The sequence below is a fragment of the Ammospiza nelsoni genome, chromosome 19, assembly GCF_027579445.1.
Source record: "Ammospiza nelsoni isolate bAmmNel1 chromosome 19, bAmmNel1.pri, whole genome shotgun sequence".
Classification (NCBI taxonomy): Eukaryota; Metazoa; Chordata; class Aves; order Passeriformes; family Passerellidae; genus Ammospiza; species Ammospiza nelsoni.
Window position 1 is genome coordinate 1,933,713 of NC_080651.1, and position 15,071 is coordinate 1,948,783.

The 15,071-nt window shown below is 39.2% G+C and overlaps 1 protein-coding gene across 4 annotated transcripts in view; it reads left to right on the plus strand.

The window, feature by feature from the left end:
* The window catches only part of BPTF (bromodomain PHD finger transcription factor), a 53,502-nt gene that overhangs the window by 16,491 nt on the left and 21,940 nt on the right, over nt 1–15,071 (plus strand). For all 4 annotated transcript variants that reach the window (XM_059485584.1, XM_059485585.1, XM_059485586.1 and 1 more), the window contains exons 3-15: nt 3,285–3,508; nt 3,674–3,874; nt 4,358–4,546; nt 7,130–7,294; nt 7,548–7,723; nt 8,630–8,985; nt 9,264–9,395; nt 9,934–10,063; nt 10,586–10,721; nt 11,222–11,440; nt 11,726–14,096; nt 14,322–14,446; nt 14,656–14,784. In XM_059485584.1, coding sequence (XP_059341567.1) covers nt 3,285–3,508; nt 3,674–3,874; nt 4,358–4,546; nt 7,130–7,294; nt 7,548–7,723; nt 8,630–8,985; nt 9,264–9,395; nt 9,934–10,063; nt 10,586–10,721; nt 11,222–11,440; nt 11,726–14,096; nt 14,322–14,446; nt 14,656–14,784 — 4,553 coding nt within the window. The remainder of the gene's footprint in view (nt 1–3,284; nt 3,509–3,673; nt 3,875–4,357; nt 4,547–7,129; nt 7,295–7,547; nt 7,724–8,629; nt 8,986–9,263; nt 9,396–9,933; nt 10,064–10,585; nt 10,722–11,221; nt 11,441–11,725; nt 14,097–14,321; nt 14,447–14,655; nt 14,785–15,071) is intronic.

Here is a 15,071-nt window from a genome sequence, read left to right on the forward strand (position 1 = left end):
CCTGGACTGCCTGAGAACAACGCTGGGAGCTGCTCCTTGTCAGCCTTGGACATTCCAGCTTTTTATCACAGCCCCTCTGATTTCCTCAGAGGGTAAAAGTTGTGTCCCTTTAGTAAACACAGGAGGGTGTTAAGGGAAAGTTAGCTGGAATTATATAATTGTTAATTTAAGCCTTATCTAAGTTGGCCAAAATGGATTGCATGGAATGATTCCTGCTGTGTGCTCCAAGTCTTCCCCTGGCACACATCTGAGTCTTGGAAAGAAGTCTGGCCAGAGATGAGCTTGGTGTAAGCACACAGACCAACCAGTTTGTGCCATTTCACATTCTGTCTGTGCTTTTTCCAGAGAAAACTCTTCAATTCCTGAAATTCTCTTATTAAAGTTGTGATTGTCTTCAGACCAAAACAAACTTCGTGCTCAAACCCTGATATAAATGAAGTAGAAGGGTATTAAAATACTCTTGGATAACCTCATTGTCTGTTTCTAGACTATTATCTGAGCAGTTCTTTAATGGGCAGGACTCAAATCCCACATGGAGGGATCAGCTCCAGGTGCTCTCTGCAGATGCTCTTGGTGGTTTGATGTCTCAGCTCTGCACACTGAGCCTGGGGTTTACTGGTCTGCAATACAGCAAAGCTTTACTGGTGCTGAAGGCTTTTCCTTGACTTATCCAGGGAAACTGGAAACAACAGTTCATTGCTTTTCAGCCCAATGGAACCTTGCAAACCTAGAATAGAAAGAGCTGATGGGAAGGGAAAAGCCAGATGCTGCTTGGGAGGCTCAGGTGACACAGACTCACCCTGGCTGCATTAGTGCAGCTGGAGCAGTCTCAGATTTGCTGAATGTGGGGAGAAACATGAAAATAAGAAAACACTTGGATGGTCACCATGAAAATAGAAGCAATGTGTACAAGATGCTTGTCTGGCAGATGGATGCAGGCACAGCCTTTCCTCATGGAATTTATTGTCAGACTTATCTCAAAAGTCTTTTCCAGCCAAAGCGACTCTCATTTTATATAAAGCATTTATATTGTTGCATATCTAGGTCATACAAGAGGATGTATAAATGGCATTATCTCTCTAGCAAATAATCCTGTAACAGCCACAACAGAAGGGATCAAAATGAAAGATGCAAGTTCCCTTTTTGGTCAGTTAAGAAACAGAGTAAAACCAGCATCACATTCTACAGTCATGTTTGCCAGGAGCACAGCAGCCTCACAACTGCTGCTCTGCAGGGTCTTGCACTTGCCATTTCCCTTGGCCACTTGCCAGGCAAAACTCAGAAGGCACCCATTCCCTGTCCTTTTTAGTTAAGCATTTTATTTCATCCTTTTATTTCCTCTCACTGTGTAAAGCCCCATTCTTGCATTCTCATCTCCCCCTCCATCTTGGTTTTTGGGCGTTTGCCTTTATCTTCCTCTTCTGTGGCTTTTGTTCACCACCAGTAATGAAAGTGCTCTCATTCCTATTGTTGTTAGTAAATAACTCTTGGTTTAGAGGAAACATGGTTTAAACAGTCATTTTTCTTTAACATGGAAGTTTACAGGCCTAGAATATTCCATAGAGTGAAATGATTGTCAGTGTTCAGCTGTTACATTTTGGTGTGTTGTACATGATGGTCTTTCTGAAATGAGCTGTTTTCTGAGAAAACTTGTCAAACTTAACAGGTTGGTGTGGTTAAAACTAATGGAATGTTGGCAGTTTAGAGGAATAAATGGATAAAGCAGAATTAGTTGCTTTTCATGAGCAAAGGCCTTTACAACAGAGATAAAAGTTTCTTTGCAAAACACCAGGTTCTATCATCAAAACCTAAAGTCTGTTCTGTAATAAGGGTTGTGACAAGTTAGTGGTTGAATTTTGTGTAATACCGCCTCTACTAACTTCACAACCACCTTATTTCAGCAGTGTTCTGTTTGAGTTACAAATATTAATTGTTTCACAAATGCAGACTGGGAGGCAGTAGAACAACAAGGATCAAGTTGCCTTAAGGTTGTTTGTCTTTCTGAATCCCTGAAGCCAATTTGTGCCATTTTTAATGTGTGAGCCACAGGAAGGGACCCAGTAGAGAGGAACCTGCAGCAAACCCCACAGGGGCAGAGGTTTGAGATTTACAGTCAGCTTCCCATTGCTGTCAGCACCCTGGGTCAGGGCTCTCAGTGAGCCTGCAGTGCTGGCACAGGGGTGCCAGGGCAGCAGGAGTTCAGTTCCTCTGCCCAGGTGGGGGCCAGGCTGGGCAGTCAGTGGCACCCACACGGTGTGGGGAGCACTGGGATGTGCTGTGGAAAAGATGGACTCGTGCCAGCCTGGATCTGGCTCGTGCCAGCCTGGATCTGGCTCTTGCCATTCTGGTTCTGGCTCTTGCCATTCTGGTTCTGGCTCTTGCCATTCTGGTTCTGGCTCTTGCCAGCCTGGATCTGGCTCTTGCCAGCCTGGGTCTGGCTCTTGCCAGTTTGGATCTGGCTCTTGCCAGCCTGGGTCTGGCTCTTGCCAGCCTGGTTCTGGCTCGTGCCAGCCTGGATCTGGCTATTGCCAGCCTGGGTCTGGCTCATGCCAGCCTGGGTCTGGCTGCTGCTGCCCCCCAGGATGGACCAAGCTGAGCTGAAATCCAGCAGCTGCAGAACCACTTGGAGCATCCTCCCTGTGCCCTGCAGGCTCCAGGAGAGTCTGGAGTTACCTGGGATATTGATGGAGCTCCCCTGGGTCTGTGGCCCTGCTGAGGTGCTGTTGGCACCAGGAATTCTGGACTTGTGGAGTACTGCAGATTAAAAATGTGGAAATCCCTTGATCTTTTCAAAGGGATTGTGCTGTGACTCATCCCTTCCTGTGCTCTCACAGGTGGATGCTCTAGGATGCCAATATAAAATATTTTATGAGCGTGACATTCTATACTTCAAATTTTCTGACTATGTTTTTTCCTGAATACACTGCCAGAAACTACCATTATGGATTCTGGACTTACAAATTGTTTCAGACTTAGTAGTAAATTACTGGTTAAAGAAATAGTAAATATAATAAGAATAAACCTTGTTGTCAGACTGGACAAACGAGTTTTAAGGAGACTTCAAAGCTTTCCTGAGGAAGTTGTCATGAGAACTGAGGGGATGAAGAAAGGGAAGGAAGCAAGAAAGGAATATTGGTATTAAACTGGGTGCATATGAGCAGTGTGATTTATTTATTCCCACTCAGGTATTGACATTTCACAGTGCTCTGCAGATAGCAGGTGATAGCAATTTTTGTCATTTATCCAGATATTTTAAAATCAGTATTTTTTAAACACTCCTACAGAGAGGAAGATTCAGAAAGTGAGAAGGATAAGAAAATCTGGTACTACAGCACCAAGATCCAGCTGGCAGAGTTAATTGAATGCCTGGACAAGGATTACTGGGAGGCTGACCTATGCAAAACCCTGGACGAGATGCGTGAGGAAGTTCATCGGCACATGGATGTGACAGAAGACCTTACAAACAAAGCAAGGGGCAGCAACAAGTCTTTCCTTTCTGCAGCAAATGGTAGGAATATTTGGTGTAATGAGAATAGAATTTGAATCAAATCTGCACTTTGAATCAAATCTAGTTTATCTTACATCAGAAGCAGGATTTATGTCGTGTTGTTTGTGCTCCGTGGCTCTGTAGGTGGTTTGTTGTTTCATGTTGACAACATGCTTTATGTTGTAGATGAAATTTTGGACATTATCAGAGCAAGAAAAGGAGAAATAGTGGAAGATAAAAACACAGGAGATGAGGAAGCAGAAAAGGCCAAAAGTGATGTTGATAATGACCAGACAGATGCTGAGAGAGACAAGGAAGAATCTGGAGACCAAGATAAAATTGAGGAAACACAGAGTGAGCAAGATGTGGAAAAAGAGAAAACAGAAGGTAAAGAAACTGACTGTGCTTTAACAGCTCCATTTAAGTGAAGTGAACCCCCCATTTATTTAAGTGTTGATGCAATACTTTCTTTGTATGATTCTCCAAGATATTTCTGTAATAGGTGATATTTGTCAGTTCCTTTGTGCTTTGTTGGAATTGTTCTTGTTAAGTAATTTCACCAACTTTCCTACTTCTATACAGCTGGCTCCTAGATACCCTGCCTTGAGGTACAGGTGGCACTTACAGGTTGTGATCAGCATGTTTGTAGTAAGCCACAATTTTTAACTTTTTCCTACTCACAATTGGTTTGTTCTTTGATTCTGAGACAATACCATCTCATAGCAAAAAAAGGAAGGGAAAAAGCTTGCTGTTTTTCAGCATTATCAAACAAACAAAGCTGCTGAAGTTGCTTTCTATGGATGATGCCAAATGACATCCTAAGGCATAATAAAGAACATCCCTGAAGTTTTGTTGTGCGTTTTACTGTAGAGGCAACAGTCGTTGGGGATAAAAGTAACTGTGTGACCTGCAGCCCTGATGACAGCACCACAAACCCTCCTGCAGCAGAGAATAGTTGCTCTGAAGGGAAGGACGCAGTGGGGTGTCAGTCAGAAACCCTTGATAGCAACAACGTGGCAGAGAAGAAGGTGGCATCAGAGCTCCCTCTGGAACTCTCAGGTACAGAAGGCACTGTTACCAATGCCTCTGTAATTTGGGGAATCTGTTTTTCTCTCTGATTTGTCCACTAAAACCATTCCCAGCATATGTCACTCATGCTGTTTGCTTGCAGTGCCATCCTTTACTGCTACGTTGTCATTATTAACATTTCAAAGTTAATTTTCTTGCAACTAGTGCTTGAAATTTGTGGTCCTCCATGACATTAGCATTTGTATCCATGCCTTCCAAAGACAACTATGGCTAAGCTTTTTATTTTCTGTTTTCTCTATATTTTATTTTTCCATAGTGATCCGTAATGATTGTTAGCATCCTTTCAAAGTTTATTTCAAATCTAATTTGCTGCTGGCTTGTTTATTATTTTAACCTCTCATTTACTGTATAAATTACTAACAAAGTGTTTTCATTCATGAGAATAAACCATTGCACTGAAATGTCAAGATTAAAATTATCATGCTGGAAATTTAAACAGATTTCAGAATTATAAGCACAAGGGTTATTGTATTTTAACATGTTTTGTTCTGCCATGTCAGTGACTCAAAGGTAATAATATACACTATTTAAAATCAGACAAACTTGCTTTAGGAATAAGTGGGAGTTGATTAAGTGTAGCATGAAGCATGAGTGTACTATTCTAGAATTACTTTATATTACATTTAGAATTATATTCTATTACAGGATTTACTACATAACCAAATGTTGTTCTAAACAGCTGATCACCTTTAAAATTATCAAGATTTTCTTTTCAGTTTTATTCTCAGTTCTTAAAATCTGAACATGTGTGATGTGAACATACTTGGTGTGTTATGTTTTAAAAAGGGGTAGTAAATGTTTTCTCTCCTACAGAAATAGTTCTCCATGCAGTCACAGTCTGCAGCTTTTCAACTTATGAAAGTCAATGCATCCAAACCTTGTAATAAACTTTTCTGAACAAGAGGACAAATGAAAGCTGAGATTAATCTGTAATCTGCAAGCCTCATAATACACTTTTTAAGTACAGAAAATGTCCTGATGTACGAGACAAAATCCACATATTTTTAATACATGACCAAATATTTTTGCCAGTTCTCCTGTTTTTTATTCCCTTTTAAAGTTAAAATAACTGTGTTAAGATTTAATGGAAAAGATACAGAGTATAATTTTGTTTCAGACACCTTTATGGGTTTGTGTTTTATTTTAAAGATTCACTTATATAGTTATCATTATTTATTATGGTTTCACAAGTACTTTTCTCCTTCCAAAGCTTCTGTGTGAGTTGTATATTCATGGACTCTTTTATGGTAGGAAAGTGTGTGTGGAGGTTTTTCCTCATGTCTAATTCACTATATTCACAGCAATGTTTGTGTTCTTACTATGAAATTCATTTTGAGACTTTCAGAGAGAGATACTGAACCAGGATCAGTGAGGCAATTATCTCCAAAAGAAATGGGAAATATGAGTAAAATGCAGAGATAGATGAGAATGTCTGTTACCATCCTTGTTAAATGCAGTTTGGATATTAATCTTTATTAAGAATCTGCTTTGGGTGCTTCCATTCTCCTCCAAACAGCAGCCATGGAAACAGATCCATTTCTCCTCATAGTAAGAAGGGAGGTGGATCAAACAGTCATGGTCACCCATTTGGCACAGTCAGAAATCAGGATGCATTCAGATTAGGGATCCTCTAAGAATTCCAGAATATTTATCCGATCCATCCTTCTGCTGGTGGTGAATATTTCACAAAAAACAAGTTTTGTTCTGTCACTCTTCTCAACAACATCAGAATCCCTGATGCTTTGGAAGAATTCTAGAACCAGGCAGATCTGGTAGGTTTTAAACAGCTGAGCTGTCTCCCTCTGGCACTGAGCCAGGAGACATTGCTGGCTTTGCTGTTTTCAGGGATGGGGGCTCGTTCCTTCTGGGAGGGTGCAGGGATTTATTTTGAGGTGGCTGCAATTCAGTGATATTTAGGCAAAAATTCCTCCTGGGCCAGTACAACAGGTGAGGTGACAACAGAGTCCAGAGCTGTCAAGACAGTAACAAGGACAGCTGGGGAGCAGGAACCCATTTGAAGCCACATCAAGATCCATCAGATCAGGAAGGGGCTGATATTTTAAGTGGGCTGATATTTAGAGTGGTGCCAATGGACAGAAATCTGTGGGATTCCTGAGGATGAAGGTGCTGAGGAAGAGAAAATCAGAGACTCATTGGAAAACAAGGAAAATTGAAAGGTGTGTGCTCTGAGGAGCAGCTAAAGAAAAATAAAAGAGAAAATCAGATGCTTCAGGAAGACCAAATTTTGTGAATTCTAAATGCAAAACGATCTCAGGATTATCGGTGTGTGCATCTAGAGAAAAAAAAATTCTTGGATGAAATACAAATGTATTTTAAGTAGAGATATGAATTTCAGTTCTTCAGAGATGTAGAAGTTGAAACTGCTTGAAACAGAAAAAAAAAACTTTAATGGACACAGTGCTCTCTAATATTTTCTATGCGTTTCCCTCCAGTCCAGCAAAACATGTTCATCTGCATTTTTTTTAATGAAAACTTTAAAAAGTTTGATCCAATTCAAAAGAAAAAACTAAAACTGAAGTTGTTCTTTTGTAGAAGAAACTGGTCAGATGATCCCCAGCAGTGGCTCTGCTGCCCCTCCACAGGCAGATGTTGAGAACAGCAGTGGCAGCGAGCTGGGCTCTGGCCAGAATGACTCCATTAAGACTCTTGATGATGCTGAAAATGCAGAGAGGGGATCCCAGGCTTCAGAGGATTTAGGTAATAATAATAATAATAATAATAATAATAATAATAATAATAATAATAATAATAATAATAATAATAATAATAATAATAATAATAATAACGATAATTATATTAATAATAAGGATGATAAGGATAATGACACCTCCAACTTCCATTTTATGCATATTTTCACTAAACTTTCTGTTCTTTTTGTAAATTCCATACATCAGTAGAAAACTTCCAATTGTTAAATTTGTTTTAAAAGCCTTTTTTTATTCCTGGGCAGGAGAGAAATCCAATGGTGACAGAAGTGATTCTCCAGGGGCAGGGAAGGGCGCACCAGGCTCGACACGGATGCTCACCAGATTGAGAAATCCAGACAGCAAACTGAGCCAGATGAAAAGCCAGCAGGTTGCTGCTGCAGCAAATGAAGCAAATAAGTTATATAAAGAAACCAGAGAGGTTTGTGCACATCTTGGAAAACTTAAAGAACTACAAAAAATATTCTGAAGAAATGTTAATTTCTTTAAAGGATACTAAATTTTACTGAAAATTTTTAAAAAGGGATTTTTTTCAGGTAATGGGGGTACTTTAAAAAAAGGCAGTAATAATAAATTAACAAATGGTGAAATTGTTGTATTACAGGAAGCTTTTCCCCCCCCTGTCCTTTGCTCTCTTGAGTGCTCTCTCCAAAGTGATGGCAGTGACCCAGAGCACTGGTGTAGTTGTTTTGTATGACTGGGTTGTTTGTTGTCTTGGTTCTGGATTTTTTAAGGAGCCCAGTTTTTCCAGGAAGGAAATGCTCAAACATTGGGACTTTTTTGCAGTTAATTGTCTGAATATTATTTTGTATATTAATTTTATTTTTTATAATTGATTTTCCATGTAAGTTAACACTTAGTGAATTTATTGGCAAACAGATTAGTCCAGTGATGTTACCTATGCCATGTTTTCAAAGTCCAGGATCCTCGTTTCCCAAGCTGCATGCCTGAATTCTCTGATGTACCAAGGAGGGGGTTCACAGAGGGCTTCCCTGAGTTTAATGAAGCTGCTTTCCCAGAGCTCCCTCCCTCCATAGGCACAATCAGAACAGCAAAACAGATTCCTGTTGGTCTGAGAAGCCTGGATGATGTTTTTTAATGTTAAATTTGATCTGGGAATATCCTAACTCTGTAGACAGGCAGTGATGAAGTACATGTATTGATGTTTGGATGAACAGTTATTTGTTTCTACACACTGGTGCATTTTTATTCTTGCACTGGGGTATTTTTATTCTTTTATATGTAGACATTTGAAGCATAAATCATTAATAAGAGAAGGAATTACTTTACAGATTCCCTGAAAAGTTTCCAATATTTCTTTCATAAGGTTCTGGTGGTGAACTCCCAAGGGGAAGTGTCCCGAGTGAACACCAAGAAGGACGTGGTGATTAAAGGAAATATCAACAACTATTTCAAACTGGGGCAGGAGGGGAAGTACCGTGTGTATCACAACCAATATGCCACCAACTCCTTTGCCCTGAACAAGCACCAGCACAGGGAGGACCATGACAAGAGGAGACACCTCTCACACAAATTCTGCCTGACCCCAGCTGGAGAGTTCAAGTGGAACGGGTCTGTGCATGGCTCCAAAGTTCTCACCATATCCACCCTGAGGCTGACCATTATTCAGCTGGAAAACAATATCCCAGCATCCTTCCTTCACCCTAATTGGGCTTCCCACAGGTAAATGAATCAATGGAAATGCATATTCTCATATTTTACTTGTGGTTTTGCTAGCAGTGGTAATAAACAATAGTCTTTGTTTTTTCAAATCTGTGATTTCCAAGCTATGCTTCACTATAATAAAACAAAATATGTGTTTATGATGAAGGCTAAAAGAGCTGTACACTTGAGTAAAGTATTACTGCAGGAGTTTTTATCCTACCATGAAGTCTTCTTAAAATGGCAAGGTATGTTTGTTCATGTATATGTTTCAGATTGTTCTCTTTTTTCCAATTTAGGTCTAATTGGATTAAGGCTGTTCAGATGTGCAGCAAACCCAGAGAATTTGCACTAGCACTGGCTATTTTGGAATGTGCAATCAAACCAGTTGTCATGCTGCCCATCTGGAGGGAATCCTTGGGGCATACGAGGTAAAATTAATAAATACTAAAATATTGTTGAATATGAGAATTTTACTTTAGCTTGCAATTGCTAGTTCCTCTAAGCCTATAAGAATTATACTTAAATTGAGATAATCATTCAGCAATTGAAGTGTATTTTCTCAAACAGAAACAGTGAAAAACCATTACAATATTTTTATAGTGTCATTGCTCCTGTGTCTGTTTTATCTGAGCCACAGTCTCAAAACTGCTAAAACTCTGGGAGAGTAGAAGAGCAAATTTCAACACTCTCAGTTCAGTGGAGTCTGGGTTTTGTCTCTCATTTTGTCATAGGAGCAGAAAATAAATGTGTCTAGTGTTAGACACAATTGCATCCAGCTGTGTTTGCCTCACTGAAATAGCAAGAAAAGTGATGTTCCTGTTACAAGTAATACCTAAAACCTGATAGTGAGCATTGCTCTTAACTTCAAATTTCTAAACTTATTCAAAGGATTATTAGGTGCTGTTGACATCTTATATTTGCTTGCAAAATCCTGTACTTAAATGCACTTAAATCTCTGTGGATCAGATTACGCAGAATGACAGCAATAGAAAGAGAAGAAAAGGAGAAAGTGAAAAAAAAAGAGAGAAAGCAAGAAGAAGAGGAAACAATGCAGCAAGCTACATGGGTGAAATACACATTTCCTGTCAAACACCAGGTGAGGGTTTCTGTTGTGGGAAGTACAAAGAAAGCACAGAAACTGTTCATTTCTGACTCTCTTTCTGTTTTTCATTTAAACTTAGAGTGTTCATTTCCTTGTGTTAGTCCTCCATGGAAATAGGAACCATGGCCATGCATTCAAGCGCATGATCTTGGTCTGAACTGAATTTGATCTGTGTCATGCTCTTATTGACACTGCCCAAGTGACATATACTGGTCTGCAAATGCAGCCTTTCCTTATGGAAGGTTCTAGGGGGTTATTAGAATCTTGTCTGTGTGTCTGTCCCTGTCCCACTCCCTCTCCCCAAAAAATCCAGCCTTTGAAAGGTTGTATAAAACAATGGGAACTACTGTAAAAACCTCCATATTCTCCTACAGTAGATATTAACTACTTTTGTTGGAGTAGTTCTTTGCTCTACACTTGTTGAAACAAGGATACAGGTGGATTTAAAAGCTCCAATAAACATTAATAATGCAGCAAATAGTATCATTAATATTGGTTTTTTTTAAATATTTACAGGTTTGGAAGCAAAAAGGAGAGGAATATAGAGTAACAGGATATGGTGGCTGGAGCTGGATTAGTAAAACCCATGTCCACAGGTTTATGCCCAAACTGCCAGGAAATACTAATGCAAATTACAGAAAATTGCTATCAAGTAAGTGTCTACAATGCTTACTTTTTTTTTAAATTGCAGTTATTAGTTAACATTTCTTAAGGAGACTTTAGGAGTAATTTTCCACCAAATCTTTTGTGGATATCTGGTAATCTTGGTCAGTGTAACCTGTTCAATTGTCACAGACATTTTGTAGCTACATTAAATTGCTTCAATTATGTTTTGTGTAACACTTGTACATCTTTGTATAACCTTATTTAAATTAAAAGTAAATAAAAGTTATGTAGAGCATCAAAACAATAAAACAACATCTTAAATATTGAGGGGGTGTGTATATATATATATATATATATATATATATATATATATATATATATATGCACTAGTGCACTGTTTAATCTATGGTGTACTAGATGCTTAATTCTTTTTCTGAATTTCACTAATGGCGTGCAGATGATTTGAGAGGTAAACTAACATGCATTCAAATGTGGCAGAGTACAAAAAATACTCTGGATAATTGAAATAATTTAATTTGTTAATAGCAAAGAGCGAAGATGAAAAATGCAACTTGGATAAACGAAAAGGTGCAGCTAAGGTAAAAGCAGAGAAAGACAGAGCAAAGGATTCTCGAGATCTGCAAGCAAAAGAAAAAGATGTTTCAGAAACCTTGGAGAAAGTACAAGTAAAAGAAGAAAAGTTGCGTGAAGACAAATTAGAAGTTGACTCAATTTCTGAAAACTTAGATCATGCAAAAGACACAGGTGATAATCTTTTGTTATTGTGAAACTCATGTTATTGCATGAGTAAAAGCATAGAACCTCAGAAATAACTAGTGAAAACTGTGTAACAGATTTTGTCAAGAAATCTAAAATGTTAAATGATTGCCTGTTATCCATTTTGGTAGTGTCTGAAGCTTTTGTTCCTTTTTTAATTGCAATCTTTTAATATGCTAAAAGCCCCATTTATTTCTTAGTACTTAATGTAAAAATATAATTTGTATTCATTACTGGAGAGCTCACTAACTCAGAGTTACTTCTTCTTCACAGTGGCAAAAGACACCGATGGTGAAAATGATAAAGTCGTCAAAGAAGAACCTATGGATGTGGATGATGTGAAAATTGAATCCTCCATAAAAGATGAGGACAGTCATTGTAAGCGGGATATAATCAATGTCAGTGAGGGATTTCATTTAAGGACTTGCTACAAAAGGAAAGTAAAATCATCAAAATTAGATGGGCTCCTGGAGCGGCGAATCAAACAGTTCACACTGGAGGAAAAACAGCGTCTAGAAAAGATGAAGCTGGAGGCTGGTGCTAAAACTGGGGGCATTCGATCTGTGAGCCCCCAGAAAAACACAGAGGAGCTACAAGTGAGGAATGGGAAGGAAGGAGGCCAGTTTGGCTCTCCTTCCCAGGATCAAAGCTACATTTCAGACCAGACCCAAGCTGAAGATGCAGAACAGGACCGTTTGCCCATCAGCAAAGCTGGGGATGAAGATGAACCTTCCTTGCATTTGTCCAACAGGCTCTCAAAAGAGGGGCAGCTGCTGGATGAGGACTGCCCTCAGTCCTCTGAAGGAGACAGCTCTGTTCAGAACAACCCTGAGCCTTCCACTGCTGATAAACATCAAGGACAAGAGGCTCTTGGGGAGTCTGAGAGCTCTTTAGTGGATGGCTTGAAACAAACCAGTGCAGAAGGCAGAATCAAATGGGATGCTTCAGAAACAGCCCAAAAACCCTTGAAACAAAAGCTGCCTATTACCAGAGTGTCTCAGCGAGAACTTGGAAACTTAGGACCACTGGTACCTGAAAGCAGCTGTAGAAGAGATGCTGTGGGCACTCTTGAAAAACCAGACTCAGAAGGGGATTCTGAACAGCAAAGCAAAGATCCAGAAAACAATTGTATGATAAAAAGCCATATGGAAACCATGTCCTCTCAAGAAAGTGAAATGGAGGAAGAAATTCCTGTAAAGACTGAAAGTAAATCTGAAAAGCTGATATTTCACCAAAAATCAGCTAATAAAGATCTAGAATCATTTAAAACAGGGCTGATTTCTGAAAGAAACCTTGAAAGTCAAGGTCTGGAACACATGGATGGGGAAAATGATAACAAAGATTTACTGAGCTCTAAACTAACAGAGGCTAATGGTCGAAAGAAAGGTCAGGAACTGAAAGTGGAGACAGGTACCATGAACAAATATCTTGATCAGACAAATGTAAATACTATTACTGACAAAAAGAATAATAAAGATGAAGAAACTGAGACAGAAAAAGAAAAATCATCATTTCAAATGAATGGAAAAGACAATGACATTAAAGCATTATCAAATGATGACTGCTTAGTGAAAAATACCTGTGAAGCTAAGGCAGGGGGTGATATTGAACCAAAAGTTAATAATATTAATAAAGCCATTCCAGAACATGAAATAAAACCGTTGACTTTTAAGGAATCTTCAGTAAAACCATTCATGAATGGTGACATCATGGGAGAGGACACAAAGGATAAAAATAATGTGGCCTCAAAGTCACATCTGCAGAGTTCACCTGAGTCTGGAGAGAGTCTTCAGCCACCAGATGAAGTGCCCAAGTGTGTGCAGAAAACTGAAGAAAAGCAGCTTTCTCCTGAGAGATCTGCCAGTGGGGGCTCTGCTTCCCTGCCAGCACAGCCTGTCTGTAAAGAAAATAACCTGAACAGTGAAACAGAATCTATGGAGACTGAAGCAAGTGAGGAGAAGAAAGTTGCTCCATCTCCTGTAACCTCATGTGAGGAATCCATCTTGAGCAGTCACTTTGCTGACCAAAATGGAATAAATAAAATGGAAAATATCAATGGAGAAAGTAAAATGAAAACTGTTATTACTGAAGTGACTACCACAACCTCAACTGTGTCCACAGAGTCCAAAACGGTGTTTAAGGTAGCAGAGACTGGAGCTGCCAGTGATGAGAAGACCACAGTTGTTTCCTCTACAGAAAACTGTGCCATCTCCACTGTCACCACCACCACCACTGTCACCAAGCTCACCACTCCAGCCTCAGAGAGTAACTCTGATGTCATCTCTGTGCAGGAGCACAGTAAAACAGTGGTTACCACCACAGTCACCGACTCGCTGACCACCCCAGAGGGCACTTTGGTGACTTCCATGACTGTCAGCAAAGAATATTCCACAAAAGACAAAGTGAAGTTAATGAAATTCACAAGACCCAAAAAAACTCGTTCTGGAACTGCCTTGCCATCTTATAGGAAATTTGTTACCAAAAGCAGTAAAAAAAGCATATTTGTTTTACCCAATGATGACTTGAAAAAGCTGGCCAGGAGAGGAGGGATCAGAGAGGTTCCTTATTTCAATTACAATGCAAAGCCTGCCTTGGATATCTGGCCATATCCATCCCCAAGACCGACATTTGGGATCACTTGGAGGTACATACCTTGCATTTTTAAGAAAAAGTCTAGGATGTGATGAAATTAATTGATTTTTTAAAATACAAGTGATACACATATTTATTCCCAAATACGCAAATTTTGCTGGTTTTTATTCAGTCTTCTATATTATTTAGTAGAAATAGCATGGAAATCCTTTGTCCTGTTGGTTTGGTTGGGTATTTTAAATTTATTTTAAAGTATAATTTTATATTCTGTTATTAGGTACCGACTCCAAACAGTCAAATCATTGGCTGGAGTGAGCCTGATGTTGAGGTTATTGTGGGCATGTCTCAAGTGGGATGATATGGCAGCTAAAGCTCCCCCTGGGGGAGGAACCACAAGGACAGGTATTGTTATTTTCAATTTCTGGTTTTCTTTGCAAAAGCTTTTGCTGTAAATTCTGAGTGTTACACTCAAAACATTTCTATAAAGGCTCGCTGTCAGCTGTGGCATTTGAATTTTGTTTGTTGTTTCTCTGCCTTGAGTACACTGGCTTGATTGGAGATTTAGCTTTATTTGTTTCTGTTATTAATGTGCTGGGACTAATTTGTTGCAGAAACAACTGAAACTGAAATTACAACAACAGAAATAATCAAGAGGAGAGATGTTGGTCCGTATGGGATCCGCTCAGAGTACTGTATAAGAAAAATCATTTGTCCCATTGGTGTACCAGAGGCTCCAAAAGGTTGGTTTGTTTATTTACTTGTTTAGACATTCCCCCCACCCCCCTGTAATCTAGAGAAATTAAAGTAACTGGATCTTTATGCTAATTCAGCCCATCAAGGGAGCAAATGCAGCTTGCCAGGAACTATTAATTTACCTATGGGAAACAAATGCTGCATTTAACAAGTGGACATGATTTATTTGAAGCTGAAAGGCCTCCCTGTTTATAAAATGGGACTGAAAACATCCCTAAATCTTGGTTTACACTTCAGTTTCGTTTTACAGTATAGCTTAATGTGTGTGTTTTGA